General features: G+C 42.9%; 1 protein-coding gene across 3 annotated transcripts; it reads left to right on the top strand.

Moving 5' to 3' along the window:
• The first annotated feature begins 5,337 nt into the window (after positions 1-5,337).
• On the top strand, positions 5,338-20,996 carry SDCBP (syndecan binding protein). Of its 3 annotated transcripts, none has more exons than XM_080339000.1 (9): positions 5,338-5,464; positions 9,850-9,915; positions 13,030-13,108; positions 15,661-15,770; positions 16,101-16,259; positions 17,331-17,506; positions 18,787-18,958; positions 19,508-19,599; positions 20,289-20,996. In XM_080339000.1, exons 2-9 carry the CDS (start codon positions 9,865-9,867, stop codon positions 20,341-20,343), a joined length of 894 nt encoding a protein of 297 aa, XP_080195126.1. In that variant the 5' UTR covers positions 5,338-5,464; positions 9,850-9,864; the 3' UTR covers positions 20,344-20,996. The 3 variants fall into 3 exon arrangements, with proteins under 3 accessions (XP_080195126.1, XP_080195124.1, XP_080195125.1); XM_080338998.1 differs by lacking the exon at positions 5,338-5,464 and adding an exon at positions 5,692-5,795; XM_080338999.1 differs by lacking the exon at positions 5,338-5,464 and adding an exon at positions 6,881-7,098.
• The last annotated feature ends 1,635 nt before the right edge of the window (positions 20,997-22,631 follow it).

Here is a 22,631-nt window from a genome sequence, read left to right as displayed (position 1 = left end):
GGGAATGCTAAAGGGCCCAAGCTCAGGGGCCACTTTTGGGCAGCAGAGCTGGACTGGGGATGGACCCACAGTGGGACGAAGCTGCCCTAGGCAACTATTCTTGAGGTTGGTGCTGGTGCAAGTGTATTTAAGGAATCTGCTTGTAATGCATGTTTGCAGACTCCATCTAGAACTGCATATTGTGGTGGGAATCTGCCCAATGCATAGTTCATTAATTTTTTTATTTTACATATATATGCACAAAGTTGTTTAATTTGCCTTGGGAGTACCATAAAAATTCTCCAACAGACACCATTGGTGGGCCTTGCTGAAGTGGTTGACATCGCTGCAAGCCCCCGTTTTCCTTCTCTTCTTCTGCCAGAAGTTACAGCTCCAGTGGCCACAACAGTGCAAGACAGATGCCACCACCCCAGCCCACGGGCTGCTCAAATTTATCCTTAGTGGCCTTTTAAGACAAGGTGCCAGGCTCCCATCAAAGTGTCACAGCTCACATTTCCTCGTGCCACTCTTGCTGCAAGCACTTGTGCCCTGTGTTTGCAAAGTAGGAAGGAAAGGTGGCCAGGGCATCCTTCTCAAGTGGACTGTTCGCCTAATGATCTCAGTGGAGCTTCCTGGACAGTGGCACTCAAGCCCATCTAAATTCTTGTTGAAGTTTCACATTCAGCTGTCTCCAGTGTATCACTGTGACCCAGTAAAGGCAGACCACAGAAGCAGGCTCCACCAGGCTCCATATTTCAAGGGCAGAGGGGTCTGTCTGTAGTCCTCTAGTCTGGCTTCATGCCTCGTCTAGATCACAGAATGCCACCTAAATCAGAGACCATAACCACAGTCTGAATCAGACTGTGTCTAATATGAATGTGTAAAATGTTGATTTAGAGACACTGGAAGAAAGGAAAAAACATTGAATTCCTAGGGAAGCAGGTAAACAGTAAAAATCACCATTATTGTGCAATACATGCCTTATTTCTACTATGCCTACCTTCTGTTTCTAGTCTTTACAACATGAAAACAAAGAGTACAGGTTTTTAAAGACTGAAACATGTACGTCAGAGATATGAAAGAGTTGTTCAGGCTATTTAAGTCCTTCCCAGTGAAATCCCACTTGTGGATCAGGCACAGGAAGAGCACACTCACCGCTCCTGCCTGCCCATGTAGAGCTGAAATCCAGCCCTTCCTTGGCTCTCTTTCCTGTCTCCTCTCTCCTAGGACTGACTCAGGGCCGTTGCATGAAGGAGCCTCTTGTCTGCAGGACCTCTGCTTCATCTCTTGTCAAGGCTGGAAGGTGTCTAATGGCTGAGGAGGAGAGAGGAACACCTTGCTGCTCACGCCCTGGACTGTCAGGCTGAGCAGTTGGATGCTGTTCCCACCTTTGCTGCAGAGCTCTCCTGACAAACAAGTTCTCTTGCCAGACTCTCCACAAGTGGTTCCTGTATTTTCCTCATTTTCCAGTTGCCCCACAAAGGCCCTAGAGTCTAATTTTCAGAAGTGTTGGGTGCACGCAACTGTGAGTGAAGTCAAGAAGGTGGGGATTTAACAGAATATCTTCTGTATTCTCACACAAACATGAGCCACAAGTTCGTAGAGCTGAGAGCTCAAAATAATGCATCATGAGTGTATTCATCCGAAGTGCCTGAATTCCCTGTCTGTATCCTGGGAATTAGGATAGAAAATTAGTAACTGTTTGCACAGCACTCAGACACTGGAGTGTTACTTAGAAAAGACGGTGACAGCATTAGCATTTCCACCTTTAGAGGCGAGTTTGAATAGCAGACAGGAAATCAGGCATGAAACTGCCAAGTGAACAGTGGAAAATTATACATTCACTGAGCACCATCCACCCTGTGGGCTGAGGAAGGGACAATGAAAGTAATACATACATTGCCCGTCAAAGAGGGGATAAAACATATACGAACAGGGAGTCAGAAACAAAGTGACCTGGGCAATTTTAATCCCAGCAGTTTCTAATGGTAAGTGCTTTACTGGAGTGAAGCTCCTGTAATGCAATTTCTTCTGTATAAAAGGTTTTTATGCTGAAATTCCTGCTTCTAGATGCAAACTGCCAAAAGTCTTATTTACAAAGTCTAGAGGTGTATTGGCATAGCTCAGTGCAATGCAGCACAGTTACTTAAGCTGTTTTGGGGCTGGTTTGTTCTAGAAATACAAACAATATGTCAGGACACTCCTTGCACTTGGCTTAGAGCAGGTCCCGTTAACTCCCTCGTAACTTCCCCAGGTACAGAACCACTTTAATACAACTATTCTACTTCCAGCACTGGCAGGGTGCTATCTTGCACAGCTCGTACAGGTTTTGAGTGACCGTAGATAACATCTCATTGTTGAACGGGTGGAGAATTTCCTAACGAACAAAAGCACAGCTTGTTTCCTGCTTCAAAGGAGAAACATGGATTTTCGGGTAACAACCATGCATAATTTTATTAAGATTTTTGCAACTGTTGAGACTGATACAGATCAGTAGGTGGTTTCTATTATTCTTTGAAAGTTGGCACAAGAATAGTAAAAACACCCCACAAATAGTATATTGGCAATGGAATATTGCCATGTTATTGTCCATGGGTGTTCTAATTTCAACAAGCAAAATCTGATAACTCGGCCATTTGTCCCACCTCTGTCAAACAATTGATAATCTTTTTCCAAGTACCTTGGGCACTAATCAAGAGCCATTTGTTTGGGTGATTCACTTCCGACTCCTCAGAGCTCCCCAATTTCAGTGAAGTTCTTAGAAAGGTACAGCTGGGCCCTTCTGCTGCCTCGCTCTGAATTCAAGGGCACAGAATTATCTCCCTTGTCCCAGGTCCTCAGTTCATGTCACAGAGCGACCGCAGCGTGTGCCATCCCCTTCCAAGCTTTGGTTTCCCCAGGAAGGAAACTCAGACCCATGGGTTAGACTAGAATTGCAGCTGGAATTGCCTCTGGTCTATGTATTTGAATGACGAGGCCCCTGAGACATACCAAACTGCACTGGCTCCACAGATTAGATGTAGTCATTTTCTAGAAATTATCATTCTATTTTACTATGTTTTGTTCCTACATATAAATGAACAATAACTTTGAGAAAGCTTTTCAGTACAAGGTTAATTTTATCTCTCCAAAAGCTGTTTTTAGCAAGGATGCATCCTTATATTGTTCTTCAAAATATGTATTGAAATTGTATTTCATGCTTTGGAGAAAATGAAATTCACTTTTGTTACCAAGGTGGATGTCCCCCAGGTGGACATTGTGCCAGAACTGCTGCCTGTAACCTGGACTTTGCTTGTTCTTAGATGACATACTATTAATAGTGCACACAGAGTATGCCCAGCAAGTAATAGACTATATGAAGCCACTTTCTTTATTATGATGTCCTAGCAAAAATGAATGTCCATTACAGACTCACGGGTAAAATCAGGAAGTGTGCATTGACAGTGCAGGTCTGACATCCATCAGATGGATACCTTGATAGCAAGCTGTCTCAAGAGACCATGACAAGAGACAAAGTAATGCAGAAATAGCAAATAACAACCTAGCTTTCTGGAGAAAAGAGCAATGTATTCGAAATGAGAGGTGCATTCAATGGCTAACCAAAGGAAAACATTCCCCTCCAGCTGTCAGCACCAGCATCCAGTAGAATTGCATGACCTGGACAACTGTCAATCACACACCTGTGATTTCCATTCCATATAGACACTACAGTGGTCTTGATTCTCCAGGCTGGGAGCAGGGCTTCACTTCACTGAGCTCATAGAATCATAGAATAATAGAATGTCTTGAGTCAGAAGGGACCTTTAAAGGTCCAACTCCCGTGCAATGAGCAGGGACATCTTCAACTAGATCAGGTTGCTTAGAGCCCCATCCAGCCTGGCCTTGAATGTCTCCAGGGATGGGGCATCTACCACCTCTCTGGGCAACCTGTGCAGTGTTTCACCACCCTCATAATAAAAAATTTCTTCCTTATATCTAGTCTGGATCTACTCTACTTTAAAACCATTACCACTTGTCCTATCGCAACAGGCCCTGCTAAAAAGTCAGTCACTATCTTTCTTATAAGCCCCCTTTAAGTATTGAAATCCACAATAAGGTCTCCCCAGAACCTTCTCTTCTCCAGGATGAAGAGTTACAGCCTTGTTCTGAGCATGTAAAGTTCTAAACGTTTTACTGCACTTATTTCAACAATCACCTTTGGCCGCAGAGAAAATTCAGCACAACAAAAGCAGTAATCAACTGTTGTTACTAAACCGGAACTTTTCTTCCTCCTCTCAGCCCAGAAGGCACCGAACACAGGATTTTCATGAATTTATACCCTAAACCAAACATTGCACTTCATATATATTTAACAATCTGTAACTGAATGACTCAGTAGACAAAGGTTCACAGGCTCATTCAGGAAGGTGCTAGACACAGCTGATTGCCAATTGTAGACACAGCAACATTAAGAGCAGCTGGAGAGAGGCTGGACCTTTGTATTCAGCACTGCTGCAGCTGCTATCCCAACCCTACACATCCCTCTGGTGCCCACCGAAGATGCTGGCAACTGGAGAGGATCAAGAGACATAATGAGGAATGGAAAATATACATCACAACAAAATCTCTGTTTAGCTTAACTAGGGTTATAATTGTGCAGGCAGCCCTAATGAAGAAACAGCTTGTTAGTGCCAGAAGGAAGGGAATCACCCTTCCTTTTCATACCCACTTCTCCTTCCTCCATCTCTTTTCTCCTGTTCTCAGTGACACCCTCCCTTCCCCTGCTCTGGCCGGCACTGGTGCTTGTGAGATCTTTCTGTTGCTGGTTTGGCTCTCTAACCCAGCAGAAAAAAACATCCCTGTTTTTTTTTGGTGGATTTGATTTCTGCTGCTCCACTGAGCTAAGCTGTCCCATGGAAAAGCTGGACAAGTGCCAGGACTGGCTGCAAATAGGAGAAAGAGCAGAGCTCCTTCCTCAGTGCTGGCAAATAGACTGTTTAGTGAATGCCCTGATTTCTTACCTGAAGAGAAGGTCCAGGGTGCTCAGCACATTTAATTATCTACACGCTGAACAAGATTTGACAATAGGCAGTCTCGTGATGAAGGATTTTAAATACTGGAAATTGATGCTAGAGAAGTTCATGCTATAAAATAAGGCAAATGTGGGATAATTAGGGTAATTGAGTATGAAAGCCTCTTTCCGAGCTTGTTCTGGCATTTCCCTGTCGCCGGTACACTTGTCATCACGGCTTCCGCACGGGAGCTCTTCAGAAATGCTCTGCTCCAGGTGCTGACGTAGGCACCCCCGGCTCTGACGTGTCGTGACGTCAGCACCCGGCTCTGACGTGTCGCAACTCCCTGACGCCTGACCGGGAAACACGAAACCAGAGAAAACAAGGCAGTTACCTGGGCGTGCCTAATTACCGGGGGGAAAAGAAAAAGTTGTAAAATGAATAAGAAAGGATACTTTTTCTTTTGCGAAGGTGACAGCTGTTCACCAATAAAGGTAAATGATTGCTGACAAGGCAGCGCAAAAGCGAACAATGAGTAAAACGAGCGAGCAGAGCGGCAGCGCTTCTAGCGGACCGGGGCCACCGCCGTCCGGCTGCCCGACCCGCCCGTCCGCCCCGCAGCCGCCCCCACAGACCCCCGGCTACGGCCCCTTCCCCGCCCGCCGGGCCCGGCCCGGCCCCCTCCCGCCGCCGCGGAGCATGCGCGGGGCCCGGCCAGTTCCGCCACCGCCCCCGTTCCGCTCATAGCGGCGTTGCCGGGACGTGGTGCAGCCGCTGCCGCCGCTTCTGTCCCCGCTGAGGGCCCCGCTGCCGTCTGGGCCGGAGGTAAAGGAGAGGCTGGGGCCGGCTGGATGGGGCCCTTTCCCCGCGGCCCTTTGTGCGCGGGCCGGGGGCGGCGGCCCATCCTCGGCGGCGTGAGGGGAGAGGGAGGCGGGGGGGGCTGCGGACATGGCGGAGCGGGGAGGGGGCGCGGCGAGGCGAGGGAGGCCGGCCGGCCGGGTGGTGCCGAGGTGGCTTCGCTGTGCCGCTTGCGAGGGCAGCGCTTGTCCCCGCCGCCGAGCCGTGTCGTGCTCCTGTGGGGCGGCGGCGCAGTGCGGGGCGACCCGCTCCCTGGAGCCGGCCGGGGGAGGCAGCCGCTGCCGGGCCACAGGGACCCGGCTCCCCCAGGGGCTCCTTGGGCCGCGGCCAGGGAAAACGGCGAGTGAATACCTGCCCGTCTGCGCACCCTCCCGCGGTCTTGGGTTTGGGGGTGGGACTGTCTTCTGACCTCTCGTTCAGGCTCCAGGGTCGTTGCGCAAGGACCGTGTTTCTCGGCCGGTGTCTGTAATGAACTCGGGCATTTGTGATGGCTTCTTACACGGGCTGAATGTTGCTGTAGGGGTGGAATGGATGTGACGCCCCTTTTCGGGCAAGTGAGCTCTGCTCCGGGTCTGAAATGGAGGCAGGAGATTTCAGAGCTAAATGCATAATGAGAGCAGTTGCTGGGAGGCTAATTAGATACGGCTCAGAAGGGAAACTCTGAGTTACTGGCGGAGAACGTGTCTTGCAACACAGTTGCCCAGTTCCTTCTATCTTAGCCTGACCTCCAGGTGTTTTTGCCCTGGATCTGCTTTCAAGATCAACTTTTGGATTCATGAGCATCTACTCAAGTGGAAGTGGAAACCAGTGTTTCAGTTCAGGTGCTGGCTTTGTGGTTTGCTGTCATCTCTCCATGTGCCACAGGCAGCAAACACTTGAGGGTGGTGTTTTTTGTTTTGTTTTGCTTTTTTTTTACCACCCCAGCATTGGCTGCTGGTGCTTTCAGGGGCAGCAGTCGCTTACAGGCTGGCCAGGCTTGGGGTTCAGATGGATCCCACATTACCTTCAGCTCTACGCTGTCTGACCTGGAGAGTATGCGTGGAAGCCTGTCTTCTCCCAGCTGTGCCACCAGGGGCAGTTGGGATCCCTCCCACCCACAGCACTTCCTGCTGGCAGCCCCAGGGTGTCACGAGTGACGCCTTTCCACGTATCTCTGGCCAGTGGCCTCACACTTGCCTTTGGGACTGCATGGTGGGATGAGCTGATGGGTGCTGGTGGTTGAACTTCACAGCCAAGGTGCTGAGAAACGGGGAGAGGTCTTCACTGCCAGGTTTGTGGGTCACTAGCTGCGTTATGGCTCTCCTTCCTGCTCCACAATCTGCCTTTTTCACTTTTGCTTTCCTAAACACTTGTGATCCTCACAAGGCACGGGAATATGGAAGTGATGAAGTAAAATTATTCTGGTGTTGATGTAAATTTTAAGAGAGAAAAGGAGGTTGTAGTGACTCTCATTCTGTGGTAGCCACTCCCCAGTTCCAAGAGCCGTTATAGTGCCTGTGGAAACCCTTTTTTATACTGTGAATAATGTCACACAGAAGTTGTGGACAGGTGATTGCTGGTGGTCCCTGACAGTGGCAATTGTTATTAAAAAAAAAAAATCATATTCTAAACTAAATGCTGCATTTTTGTGCATCTCACACTACCTAACAAGGTGTGTTACGAATGTCTGTGCAGAAGTTGAAAACTCCATACCCAAAGTTATGAGCTCACTGGACGCAATTACTGTGGTGACAGTTATTCTGATTGTTTAGTCGGAAAACCAAAAATAGTAACTAGTGAGATTATGCTGGGGGGACCTCCCCGGTAGCAATGACAAACGCCTGCGTTTGTCAGCCTTTGGCTGTGGATGGGAGGTGACCAAGGAGATTAGAAAGTAGGAGGATAAGCTGCTGGAGTGTCATCTGAGAACTAAGACATGTGTGGGTTTGCTAATACTTTTCTACAGAAAGGACCACGCTCTTCTTTGTTAGCTAGAGGAAGGTTGAGGTTTCTGGTCTGGGACAAGCAGCACTAGTAATTGCGTGCAGAGACTGGTCTGTGGAGGGGAACTAAAGTTGGCCGACATGTGAACACACTGGGGTTTGTGGTGTGGAAGCTGGTCACAGGGCCCAGGGACCTGGCAGACCTTGTTTTGTGCTCTGCAGCTGTCAGAGCTCGCCACCAGCAAAACGCTGCTCCTGTGCCCCTCATTGCCCTGAAACAGGGTGACTTTGGGAACGCACCGTCCTCAGCCTGCCCTCTTCTCCCAGCTGTGCCTCTGTGCTGACTTTGAGCTTGTGCCAGGACTTGGGCTGGCGCTGGGATGTACTGGGGCATCTGTAGCGTAGACGGTGAGTGTGATGCTGTGTGTGACTCGGCTGGTGCTGGCAGCAGAACGCAGCGTCCCGGCTCCGCTTTCCTGAGTGAGGGGTTTGCTGCGCTTGGGCTTGTGTTTGCTGTGACCCATTTTGATTGAGCAAAAGCACTTGATTGTTTCAGGTCAATGCTGGATTAAAACACACATTTAAAACCAGTTTGAAGTTCTGTGTTTAATTTATAAGGCTTCCAGGCTTTGATTATGTTTGGTTTAGTTGCAACAATTAGTCAAAAATGTCAGTAGCAATTAATTATTGCAAGAGAACTGGCCACGCGTTCACAGTTTAGATCTCTGTCCCATCTAGGGCACGCTTTTTTAAAGTTTTAATTGTGGTTTGACGTGATACTGGAGCTGTTGGCCACTCTCCTGAACAAGTAGAAAAGCTATCAGAGAGCTTAATGTAATATGAAAAGATGTCTATTGTGTTACTGCAATATCATATTAAGCATCAGTATGTGTGTGTTTTGTGGTGTGTTTTTTTTCTATTTGTTTGTTTTAATTAATATCTGCACTTATAGAAGCAGTAGCTCAAGGATTTATGCAGTGGTCACTCTTAGTCTGAAATTTTTGCTAAGTTGCTGCACAAATAAGGACCTCTGTTCTTTGGATGAGAAAATTAATCCCCAAACCAAAAGCTTTTAATAGAACTCATTAACTGTGTTCCCAGTACCTTTTCCAATTTGCAAAGCTGTATCACGCTTTGTTGTCTTATGTCCTTCTCCCCCCATTGTTAAAATGCTCCCATATGTTGATGTGAAATGGTTTATTATGGTTTTGGAAAGTTCAGCTGACCTCAGTGAGAATGTGTGAAGGGGCTTTGGAAAAATGGGATTTCCTGAAGCCTCAGGTGCCTGGCTCTGGCAGAGCTGGGTGTCAGTGTGGTGCCTTACAGGATCACATGAAGCGGGATTTTTGTTTTGCTTGCCTCTTTTTTTTTTTTCCATCCTTGGTTTTATTTTGCTGTATTACTTCCTGAAGAGTTCTCACAGGGCTCTCCCAGCATCACATGAGAGTCAGCCTGAAGCCTCTGTGTGTTTTGAAACTCACCACTGACTGAATCTTGCTGGTTTATAGTTCCTTTCTGCAAGGGGACTCAGGAAGCCAGTTCTTGTGTTGCAAATGGACTTGGGAAGCCAGTTCGCTTTAGTGGCTTCTTACTGGAATACTTGAACTAATGGAAGCGTTTGGATACTTTGGATAGCAGAGTGGAAGCTTCCACAGTTGTATATAAGATACTGTCCCAGTTGGGAGGAGGAGTAGGAGGAAAGTGGTTAGATTTTTTCTTTTTCCTTTGAACCCTCATCGTCATTGCATTCCTGACCTCTTAAAATCTGTCTTTGCAATACTTTATGTAAACGGTTTTCTCTGTATAGGCTTTCTCATCATTGAGACGTAAACTTTGACAACGCTAAGGATATTCAATTAAGCCTATTAAGCAAAGGATATTATTGCTAACAAATTCCATTAAGGCTGCCCATCTAATCTATCTGCAATGCCAGGTATCTGTAGTGCTAAGATGTGCAGGTCACAGATCACTTTGTTTTCTTTCTTATTCTTTTATGCTTGTTTTAGGATGTAATACTAAGTAAATATATCTGATGACCAACCCTGTTGTTTGCTCCTCCCCTCCCTCCCTTTTTTTTTTTTGGTCTTCCCTCTACCCAGTGAGACTGCATCAAAATGTCTCTCTATCCTTCCCTGGAAGATCTGAAGGTGGACAAAGTTATTCAGGTATGTTGGGCTGTAATAAGGTGAGGTTTGATGACAGTAATAGATGTGATGATTTTTAATCCAGGGGAGGGGAAACTTTTATTGCAGGTATGAGTTCGTGTTTTACCATCATACTCTGAAAGGGGAAAGACAAACTGTTTACTTTTTAGCTTGATAAAATATGATCAATGCTTATTTTATTACTGTGAGGTATATTTATTTTGGTTTATATATTTATTTATTTATAGTCATCTGTCTTTAATGTGTTGATATGTTTGGCTTTTTTTTTTTTAAGTATAGTTACTTGGTCTTAAGTAGACAAACACAGTCAGTCTCTTCTCATACTTCAGCTCTCATGTGATGAATAATATTAACTGAACTAATAAACCTGCTGTGTCTCATTCCTGCTGTCCAAACCTGTGGCAGAAAGCTTTCATAGTCAGCTGTGCACAAAAAAAAGAACACTGACTTTCATAATGTCATCGGGAATCACAGACTTGTACTCTGGCTGTGTCATGGTAGTGATCAGTTCTCTCAGTACTTCCAAGATTGTCATATTTGTGTAAGAATGTTTGTATCGTTATTATTAAACAGGCTGAGGATGAAAAAACTATTTGTGGAACAGAATAACAAAAAACACTTCACTGGATAAAACTCCATGAGAAATTTGACATGAATATATTTTACAAGGAATTTCCTTGCTTTCCTCAGCATTTTACCTAACTTCCATTTTTCTTTCCTAAACTTAAACTGGATTCTCTCCCAGGTTAAACAACAGCAATGAGTTATTCTGTGGCTCTGGATGAATTATAGTGTATTTTAAGGTGTCTGCTGCCTCTGTCCTTGTCCTCTTCATTGGGAAGCAATTGAGCAAACTGCCCAGAACAGCTTATTAACTCTCCTGTGCTGTCCCAAAGCAGAGTGCCTCCGGCTCCCCCATGTTTGTATGTGTGAGTTGGGGCTTTTGAAATTGTGGGCATTGCATTGGGATTTTTCCCTGTTGTGTCCTCCCACCCTGCCCCATTCTTCTTATCTTACCAAAGTCCTTCATCTGCAGTCAGGTGATGCTGAACTTAAGATATAAAAAAACCCTAGCCTGGAGCCAAGAATGTGCTCCTTCAGCCTTTTAACCACCAACTGCTAGAGTTTATATATTACAATTAAAAATATTACATCTGGTCTTTCTACTACTTAACTTTAGTGACCACCACATGAAGTAGGTTGTCTGTATGCTGAGTTCTGTAAGCCTTGTTCTGTCATTTTATAGAGCCAGGACTCTTCTTGTAAATGGTCTTGCCTTTATGCTCATCGGGGCTTATGAACTTAGGCAGAAGTGCTTTGTTCATGTGCCTGTGCCTGCAGTCTATTGTGGTGTTTCACAGACAAATAAGAGTAAACTTTATGGAGATTTCTATAGGGAGCATAACAAATGGTTAAACTGGTTTAATCCCTGGTGACTCTATAATGTCAAAGATCAGTTTTCTGGAAATCAGTTTTTGCGGGACAGATGCTTGCTGTTATGCTTGAAGGTGATTGTCCACTCAGAGCGTAAATTAGGATTTCACAGAGTTCTGCCATTTGATGGGTGGGATGTCAAGCAAGACAGTTTGAGAAAATTGATGCGAGGCTGGGAGAGAAGGGAGGTAGAGCCAAGAGCATTCAGTTACGGATCCTGGGTGGGGAGGCTCGGGTGTCCCTGTTGCCATTGTCAATGGGGAAGGTTGCCCTTCAGCGGTGAAGTGACACGACAGCATCTCATTCCCAGTGATCATAGGAGGAACTAGGCGGGTAATGGGCTGTCTATTGAGTATAGTTGTGAGAGGGGGCAAATAAGTATTATTGTTGCTAAATGCCATTATTTTAAGATTAAGGCAGTCTGTTTTCACTGATATTTTTGGTAGCAAAGGCCAAATGATTCACCTCTCCCAAAACCTGGATTATTTAAATATTGTCTTTTTAAATGCACATGAGAGCACTCTTAGCGTGGGAGGGGACATAGTACTGAAAGACAAAGTCTGTATCCAAAACTAGTGAGATTAAAATAACAGCTGATTAAAACAAATGTACTTGTTACATTAAATATTCTAACCTGTTCTTGTTGTCCAGGATTTGAGTTGGTGGCTGTTCTTCTAAATATATCTAATATTGAAAAATGAGTCATTCTTGCTCTGAAACTTGTTTTCTAAAAACAACTTCCTGGAGAGCACAGGACTATGAAGTCTTCTATTTTTAAGCATGATTTCCTTAAAAACATAAAGTAATTTAACTGTCATGTTGTGTTAGATGATTCATGTGCCCTGCTCAACATAATGATTAACTATGCATTTAGTGATTTCCATTCCCCCCCCCCCCCCCCCAGTTTGATGTTGAAACTTGGGAAAGCTATTGGGGTAGCTATTTGCATCAGACTTAGCAGGCCTCTGTACAGCAGTGTTTTTGACTGGTCGTGATTACACAAGGACAAAAAAGTAGTATCTGAGGTACTGAGAAGAAAAGAAACTGGCTTGCTTTAATATGATCTCTTATATTTGTAAGTCATTGAGCAATATAGAAAGTAAGCTGAGCGTGCTCACTGTAGTGGCAACTTCTGCAGAAAAATGATCTCATAAGGTCTGTTTCTTTCAGAGGGCATTAAACTGGTAGCATTGGATTGTGTGGAACTGAACTTAGAACTTGTAAAGAAGTGTGGCAGAACTTGGGAATAATGTATGTAAATGGTGAAGAGATAAAAATGGCTGCTAGCCCACTGAAAAAAGTAATCACAAAATGCTCTGCCAAAGGTTGTACCTTAAATCTTAGTTATAAAGTTTTGTCAGCCAAGTTTAATGTGTCTTTTAGGAGATCTTATGCGCTTTAACTTGCTTAATAACAAAGCCAAACCAGATTGACAGAAAAGCCTTTCTGCATTATTACTGAGGAAGATAAAAGTTGATCTGCTGCAGTAGTTTGATGCTACTACAGCACATTGTATTGAAGCTATTTATTAAAAAAAAAAAAAGTGACTTCAGAGCTTCAAGAATAATAATAACTAGCATGTACAAATAAAAAGAAAATACTTCTTCTCCTGGCTGCTTAATAATGTTTTCATAGATTTTTCTTCTACAAGATAACATACTTGAGTTTCTTTGTTTTTAGGCTCAGACTGCATTTTCTTCAAATCCAGCTAATCCAGCAATCTTGTCTGAGGCTTCTGCTCCCATTCCTCATGATGGAGGTAAGCTTGCGTACTGTATAGCATCCTAATGTTGTGGAAAGCAGTTATGAAAGCCTAAAGTTACAATACAGTCAAAAATACCTATAAATAGGTAATTCTGTTCACTGAAGCTGAGACCATGCCTTTTTGGAAAGGCCAGCACCATTCCATCTGCACCAAACCACCTTGGTAGTGGTGGTGTAGCAGTCAAAAACCAGTGTTTGTTTATAACAGAAAGTTGTGGCAAACACTAACCCTTCTAACTTCTTGAAACCTTTTCCAAGTGAACCTAACATAACAAGATCTGCTGTTGGTACCATTTAAGCTCTTTTTAACTCTGACGTCACAAACGTATTTGTCCTTATTAAGTGGGTTTTTTGTAAGCTTTAGAGGGCAGTGTGAGTCTGAGTGTCTTTCCTCTCCATATGAGCTCACTTGGGAACAAACAAACAGGAATTTTTGTCAATAGAGAAGTGCCCAGGAAGTTAGAACTTAATCTTGTCAGGCTGTCAACATAAAGCTTCCAACAGATCTTGGGATCAAATGTCTGGAGGGAAGTCGATCAGACCTAAAGATGAATGACTTGTACCCATTTTTCCTCTCCTTCGGCCATGCACATGTACATTCACGAAGGGGCATGGGTATGTTTGAGTTTAGAGCTCTGGGCTACTAAGTTATACTTGGTCTAAAAGGCCTGAAACCTCTAACCAGCATCACTAGCAGCAGTGCTGGAACAGCTGTCAAGAATGCTGCTGGATCAGATATGAAAGCTTGGTGGATGTAACCAGTTCTACTCTTGGTGCTGGTGTGTCGAAGATGATGTTAAGGCAGGAGTTTGTGTAGCTCACTAGAGAGCCACCTCTCATAGATCCTTTCTGGAATAGATACTTACCTGACCTAACCTCACCTCACAGACCAAATTGAAGTTTGCTTCAGCAGTCCTTTTCCGGCAGTCTTATTTCTGCTGTCCAGAGTTTGAATTCTCCTGGCAATTTTTATGCCAAATGACACAATCTTGACCTCACCTTGTGTATGGCTGAAGAGTGATTAATCACTCAATGTATCGCAAAGGAAGGGAGGCCTACATCATCTGTAGGTTGTGCCAAACCTGCTGGGAATACCTCTGTCCTGGCAGAGGCACGAGAATATGCATCATCAAGAATTTTCGGATGCCTTCTGCTATTTGGAGGTCTCTCTGTTTTGAATGGGAATGTAATAAAGCCAGCAAAGATGCATCCTGTGTTGCGGTCTTTGAAGAACAAAAGAGAAAAATTGAGTAGCCGCAGAACTCTTGTGCAACATTAATTGTGGTATAACCCTAGGAGCCTGAAAGCACAAGCAGAAGACAAACATAGAAGAAATATTCATTAAAAGCTTAATAATCAATATGAATGAAGAGCTAAGCTAATAGATCAATCTGGAAATAAGATCAGACGAGACAGCTCTGATGTGAAGCCAAATGCAAACATGACCACCGAAAGTATTAAGGAACAAGAAAATTCTCTCAGTTACACTGGAATTCACCTTGCAGTGACCTTTGTGTTCCTTCCCAGAAAAGTTACTTTCCATTTCTGGTCAAATGTGGATTCTTTTAATAGCTGGTTTTGTACGTGTGCCCATAAATGAGTGCTGAAAACCCAAGCTTTGTGAACTGGGGAGGCTCCTTGCTCCCAAGGCCCCGTCCCTTGCACTCCCTCGCTTTCCAAGCTGTCTTTTCTGTCCCCACTGATTCAGTGAGAATGGCGGGTGGACTCTTGAAGAGTTCTTGTAACTGCCACTTGCTAAATCCTGCCAGTTAATTGTCCGTGGAATGTCAAGGGCAATATCAAGCTTATTTCCAGAGTGATTCAACTCAAGCTCTGATGAGTCTGCTTGTTCAACTTCCCACCCACTTCCTGTGCCCCACTCCTCTCTGGCATAGATGCATCTCCTGCTGGATATTTTAAGGACTGTGTTTGTTTAGTCGTGTTGAGAAGCATGTCTGAATGCTTCATTTGGATGCTGTGAGAAAGTGACGGCTACTTATGAAAACTCTTAAAGCAGACTGCATTGTGGACCTTGCAGCTGGGAGGTTGTCCTCTGCAGGAACTTTTCCATGCCTGGTATCTGGAATGTCCTTGGTGTGGTCACCTCTTGAGAATGCTGTCTTGTGTCTAGCACTTGGTGGAAGGTCGCTCTGTGTATGTGTATTCTCCAGCAAACCTGGTTTGGGGGGGCGGGGAGAATATTTCCCCACAAGCTTTGGAGCAGGGGCATGTCTTCTTGGGCTACAGCACAACATGGGTTTTGGAATTTATGATCATCTATCTAATGTTTGTGCCATAAGGGGTGAATGGAGTAACAGAAACTGAAAGTTCTCTGTGAGCTCGTTATCTCAGAAGTGTTCCTTGTCTGGTTACTTTTCTACGCTGAGCTGGAATAACAGCTCTGATTCAAGTGGGTCTTCTCTCATAATTTTCAAATTAAATTCATTACAATAGCACAAGTTTTGTTGAAGTAATTGTACGTATGAAAGCAGTAACTGTTCTCTTAAACCAACAATTGTGTTGATGTTTTGTTTTTTTCTCCTATAGGCTTGTACCCCAGACTGTATCCGGAACTTTCTCAGTATATGGGCCTGAGCCTCAGTGAGGAAGAAGTGCAGAGAAACCTGCCAGTGGCAGCAGCTGCTCAGCCACAGGGTGTAGGTACCAACCAAGCATGTTTTGGAAAGCAGAAGTAGAAAGACTAAACGTATATATACCATTCTAGAGAGTAGGCTACTATTTGTCTTAAGTACCATACTTGACTGATAAAATAATTGTTTTAAGTTACAGTGCCTGTTTTTCTCTGGTCTTAAACTGAGCAGTGTATTTCCAATGTTGAGGGGTGGGGTGGGCAAGAGCTGCTCTTGTGACTTAATTTCTGTGTGTGGTTTTTTGGTTTTTATTTTTAAATATCACTTCATATAAACTGATGCATAGCTATTTTAAAAAGTTGAAACTAAGCTGTCTGGCTGTTTTGTTTTAATCAGCAACTGGTAACACGACCTTCTACTAATTACATGGTAGCTCCGGTGACAGGAAATGATATTGGAATTCGCAGAGCAGAGATTAAGCAAGGCATCCGTGAAGCAATTTTATGTAAAGATCAAGATGGCAAAATTGGACTTCGCCTTAAGTCTGTTGACAATGTAAGTATAGAAGTTTGCTTTTGCCTATAGAGATCTTACTACTGGATTAAATTAGTAGTGAAGTTAGTTTACTGTAAAAAAAAAAATTGCCTGTTGTGTATTGCTTGTCCATTATCAGAATTTGAAAATCTCTGATTAGAGGAGTAGATAGAGTTACAGCTGTTTGGACTAAGACCTAAATTTACAGGAGCAATTTACTTGCAGATGTTTTATAACACCTGAAAAACCCTTGTAAATTTTTTTCAGTTTAAAGCATGAAATTGTCTTTACAAAGCTGCTGTGATACTTGTTAGCAGTTCAAGACTTTTCTTTCTATCTTTGTGGAAATGCTGGGCTGTACTTAAAGTTCAGCTGTATTCAGAGAACTGCCTGTGGCTTACAAGTATTTATTTCTTTTTTTTTAATAAAATTGTACAATGGTGAGAAAAGTAAGAATAGAGAAAAAAGTAATTTTGGTCTTTTTTGAGTTTCCCTTAACATGAACATAGCTGCAAAAGATCCTTAAACCTGCTGTGGAGCTTCTGTGTTTCAGTATGTTTTGATTCTTACTGTGGAAAATGCTACACTTTTTTTTCATTTGGGGTTAGTTTAGCAAGGCCATTTAATATGAAAGTTTGAAAAGAATTGTATTCAAAGCTTCATGTAGGGTTAAAGTGCTTTTTGTAGTTCTCCTAACCCAGGAAATGCTGGGTTTTTCTTTGAGTAACATGATTTTTTTTTTCACCCCCCTTCTCCGAGAAGGTATTATCTACAGTTTCCCTTGATTTGCTTTACTCGGCTTTTAGGGGTACTTTGACTAGAAAGACTTTTTTTAAAGCCTTGCGTTTTTTTTTACCTGAGGTCCTAAGAAATCATCATCAATAAGAAGTTGAAAAATAATAGGGTTGCAAAAGAAGGAAAGATTTGCCACAGAGTTTCTACCATTGGTGAATTAGTTTTCTGTCTATATATAGACTCTGATTCCTTGTAAAGGATTTATTAGTCAAATGCACAAAGGGATAAGCAAATTTACCACTAGTCCATCTTGATCTGTTTGTTTCAGATTTCTTTTTTCCCTCTTCTGTTTTGTAGGGTATATTTGTCCAGTTAGTTCAGGCAAACTCTCCAGCCTCCCTCGCTGGTCTGCGGTTTGGGGACCAAGTTCTGCAGATCAATGGTGAAAACTGCGCAGGGTGGAGTTCTGATAAAGCGCATAAAGTGCTGAAACAGGCTTCTGGAGAAAGGATTTCCATGATCATTCGGGACAGGTAAAACTAACTGCAGATACAGGTTGTTATTATCCATCTCCGGGTAATTCGCTGGGGTTTTGTTTTTCCCCTGCTTGAGCAGCAGTGCAGGTGTAACAATCTGTTTGTCCGTGTACTTCAATAGTAAATATCCTCAGAAATGTCCCTTTTGTGGGGAACAGTCAAAATAACAGACAAAATAGTTGTTAACTTGTAAACTTCCAGCGCATTCTTGCCTGGGGTGTCATGAGGTTTAGCATTTTTTCAAGGTTAAACTAAAAAGCAATAGCACAAGTCAAATTTAAACTTTGAATTCAAGAGTTCCATGCTTTTTTCAGACCAAACTTATCTTTTGCTGATACTTTTTGAAAAAGCAATAAAAGATGGAATCAAAATATTCACTGTCGTAATGAACACATTTGCATTTTTATTTAGGTTTTTTGTGTATTTGAATTAATGCCAGTTTTGCTAAAAGTATGTGTGATGAATCAATACAGATTCTTAATTGTATTAAATAATGAGCTTCTGGCTAGTTGTGTGTTGTAATAATAGTTATGATTCCATATAAGGTCAATAGGCTGTGAGAAGGCAGTTGATACATGATATGACTAAGTGTGTGACTTGAAGGTTTTTCAGTGTTCATTCTTATTTAGGAACCAAGTTTAACCTGGGGAGGAGATGCTGCTTCTATCAGAGCAGCTGCTTCTTCTATCTTGTATTTAATCAAGATATTGTGGTAGTAGATTCCCTGTCACTTCTGTGCCCCAGTCCCCAACCCCTTGCTGGATTTACTGACAGTTTAATAAGTGACTTGAAGGTTTATTGTTTGTAAAGCAATAGAATTGTTCTTGGGGAAGCCTTGTACTCCAGAATCCTGTGGTCTGCCTGCAGTTGTTAGAACTGCCTGCACTATTTTAGTGATGTTTAACATTTGTAGATAAAACCTAATTTTAATGGCCATTTGTGTGTATGTTTGTGTGGATGTTTTATGAGTTTATTATTATTATTACTACTATTACTGTTATTAATCAAGATGGCGGAGTATCTGTAGAATGGGGAAATGTGTAAGGTTTAGAAACAAGTTTACAAATGCACTGTGACTTCATCCTGGAAAGAAGAGATTAAACTAGCAAATATTAACAAAACCCAACTATTTTTCATTGTAGTTGATGTATCAGTCTCTTAGAGTACAATTACTTTTACACAGTCAAAGATGCTGGAATAGTTTGTGGCGCTTTCTATGGTTTAGTAGACTGATAACGTAGTTCTTACATGTTAAATGTCTTTTTCCTTCTTTGTAGGCCTTTTGAACGAATTATTACTATGCATAAGGACAGCACAGGACATGTTGGTTTCATATTCAAGAATGGAAAAATAACCTCAATAGTGAAAGATAGTTCTGCTGCAAGAAATGGACTTCTTACAGAGCACAACATCTGTGAAATCAATGGCCAGAATGTAATTGGATTGAAGGTAAAACAAATAGTGTGTGGTGGGTGTGGAGAGCTGAAAGCTCCCTGCATATAGTAATTGTGTTTTGGACAGGGAAAAGGATTCTAATACATTGATGAATGTTCATGAGATGAGGAATTAAGTCATGAGAGGTAACAACTTGATTGGAGAGACATATGTTTTGAGGCTTCTTTGCAGTTTTATGTCAGTAGGCAGGGCAACTCATTTTCTTCCTTTCTGCATCTACCTGGCTAGTCTCACCCTCTATTTTTAGTCTAACTTTGCTGGCAGCACATAATAAGCTTCCTCCTGCCAGCCTGTATCAAATTCTAGTAGGAATTCTGTGTATAACATCTATGTCCCTTTTCTAGGCAGTTTGTGCAAGATACTGATAGCCAAACATCTGTGAAGTGGTAGTATAGGTTCAGTGATTTGCCCTGAAGGTTAAGTACTCAAGCAAGGAGTTGTGGGTCTTATAAGCTGTGTGAAATGTGTCTAGAAAAAGCTCTTGAACTGCTGCCTTAGTGTGCTTGATTAATGTTGCTTATATGACATTTTCTTTAATAACAGGACCCCCAGATTGCAGACATCTTGGCAACAGCTGGAAACGTAGTGACCATTACTGTCATGCCTTCCAGTATTTATGAGTATATAATAAAGAGGTAGGTAATCAACTAAGCAGCCATAATGTTAAATATAATCAAGGTGACAGTGACTGTTTTTTTTGTAGGTTAAATAAAATGTGCTCATGATAAGACCTAATTACAAACTTAAAAATTAAGGCCGGAGAGGGTGTGGAGGGAGTCTGAAAATTGACTAAAACCATCAGGTTAAGGAAAACAGTGTATTTTGGTTCTGTTTTTAAACTATTAATATGTTAGTGATGCTCCGTTGCCTTTTCTTCTCTTGAAAAACCCTTTTCTAAACATAATTTGACTAAACTTGAGTCTCTGAGATCTTTCAAGCACCTGAGTAACACAAGTATTTGTTACCTTGTAACTGAAATGCTGTTTCTAGTGCAACTAATTCTGGTGATGTAAACATGATTCTTGGCAGGATGTAGTTGGTTTTTTTCTAATTCTTTGGCAGCACTGGCTTTCCACAGCTGAATCTCTCCTGAAAAAATATGTTTTTTGAAGTTGCTAGCCCAGTTATTAATAAAAACCTTGAGTCTTCTGTGTGCAGTTTGGTGCGGCTTTCTGTAACAACATACTTGTCAAAAATAGTGGAGTAAAAGGCCAACTTTCGAATGCTTTTAAAGGGCTAGTGATGACAAAGATACAGGGATCCGGAGCCGTAGTGGTCTTCTGCAGTTGCCTTACAAAACTGAATACCTTTTCCTTTTCTTTAGGATGGCAACTAGCATTATGAAAAGCCTGATGGATCACTCCATTCCTGAAGTGTAAACCTGCATCATGTATGTGTGTGCACGTATATATCATGATGATTCCACTAAACTTGGGCTATTATACTCAGTGATTTCTTTCTTCTGCACATGAGCCTTTCTGGAGGCTGAGAAAAGATATGCTGCATCAAGCATTTGCATCTATAATGGCTGGGAATGTTACAGTTCAACATATCTTGTTCATTCACAAACTGTAAAACTTGTCGCCTTATATGCTTGACAAATGTGAAATTCCAATTGTTATGACTTTTCGTAGGTCTTTTATTTAGTTTACTACTACTATAAGCCATTGCGACTAAAGGAACCAGATATCACTTGCAAAGTTACGTGTTGTTACCTAGAACAATGCTGTGCTTTGTGTGTTTAAGACAAATAAGTATTTTTACTGCTTTCTGTTTGCAAGGGTAGATTTGAAGTAGCGTATTAGAAGTATGGCTAGTACTAGTTAATTTTTCGTTCTAGTAAATACTGTTTACACAAGAATGCCAGCTAAGCTGAATATAGCTAAAGGCATCATTCAGTAAGCATATTAAAAAGTAGTGTACAGATACTCAAATCTTTTTATTACTTGTTATACAAATTGTAACTAATATGCTTATCTCTCGCCTTAACCATGTTCTTAAGAATTCAGAAATAACCAAATAAATGACTGAACCTTTAGTTATTGTGTGCATGATTCTTAAGATGAGCCAAGAATTTTGTTGAAGTCAGTTTCAACCAACTACTAAGGTAAGAAGGGTAGATCTGGGATACTTTAGACAAGATATATTTAACTTTTTGTACCTTCAGCTTAACAGAGGGAATAGCAGCCTGGCTGTTCCACCAGACATACTCATTGCATAGCTGCAATTTCATTCTAAGGCTGTTTGCAGCTTGCTGGGTGCACTGGGTCTGGTTGGGATGGAGCTCACTTTCCCCACAGCAGCTGGTGTGGTGCTATCTTTGATGCTTGTGACAGTGGTGGTAACACTCCCAGTTGTTTTGCTGTTGCTGAGTGGTGCTTGCACTGTGTCAGGGCCTTTTCTGCTGCTTGCTCTGTCCCTTGACTCCAGGAATAGGCTGGGGGTGGCCCAGGGGCTGAGAAGGGACGCAGCTGGGACTACTGACTCAAACTGACCAAAGAAAAATTCCATACCATTTGATATCATGCTCAGCAATAATTTGGGGGGAGTCTTTCCAAAGTAGCTGTTGCTTCGAGACTGGCTGGGCATCAGTCTGCTGCTGCTGGGAGATGGGGAGTGATTGCTTTTGCATCACTTCATTATTTTTTTTTAATTTTTTTTTTCTTTTCACTTAGTAAACTGTCTTTTATCTCAACACACAAATTCTCCTAGCTTTTGCCCTTCTGATTCTCTTATCCATCCTGTTGTGGGGCAGATGAGTAAGGAAGTGGGGTGCATTAAAAGTGTGCCCAGCAGGTCAAAGGAGGTTCTCCTCCCCCTCTACTCTGCCCTGGTAAGGCCACATCTGTAGCACTGTGTCCAGTTCTGGGCTCCCCAGTTTAAGAAAAACAAGGAATTACTGGAGGGAGTCCAGCTAAGATGATGATGAGTGGTCTGGAGGATCTTTCTTATAAAGAGAGACTGAGAGAGCTGTGTCTCTTCAGCCTGGAGAAGAGAAGGCTGACAGGGGATCTCATCAATGCTTATAAATATCTCAAGGGTGGGTGTCAGGATGGGACCAGGCTCTTCTCAGTGGTGCCTGATAGGATGAGGGGCAATGGCCGCATGGCAGGTTCCATCTGAATAGGTGGAGAAACTTCTTTACTTTGAGGGTGCCAGAACACTGGAACAGGCTGCCCAGAGAGGTTGTGGAGTCTCCTTGTTTGGAGACATTCGAAAGCCACCTGGACACATTCCTGTGCAATCTGCTCTGGTGAACCTGCTCTAGCAGGTGGGTTGGACTAGATGGTGTCCAGAGGTCCCTTCTAAGCCCAATCATTCTGTGATTCTGTGTGAACTCTGTGGAGGCCTAGCTGCTGGCTAGGGTCAATCCCAGCCTAGGGCATGTTCAACTAAGACTTAAGTGATATGAAATTAAATACCAGTTTTGGTGATTTCCTTTTTTTTTCCTTTCTTTTATTTTAAAGCTCTGATCCAGGTTTCAGCTGTGCAACCTGGGATTACTGAATACTGTTTAGCAGTGTAAACTCAGCTGTGCCTGCCAAGAAGAGTCTGCCTTGTAGCTTCTTGTTTCTCAAATGAATTTTTCAGTTATGGTATATGAGGGAAAATCATTACACTCCTTCAGGCTGTAGTGGTGATCAAATTCATCCTGGGATTCACTTTA

Source organism: Nesoenas mayeri, assembly GCF_963082525.1.
Source record: "Nesoenas mayeri genome assembly, chromosome: 2".
In the NCBI taxonomy this organism is placed as follows: domain Eukaryota; kingdom Metazoa; phylum Chordata; class Aves; order Columbiformes; family Columbidae; genus Nesoenas; species Nesoenas mayeri.
Note: the sequence above shows the minus strand (reverse complement) of the source record. Positions and strands in the feature narration are given on the sequence as shown.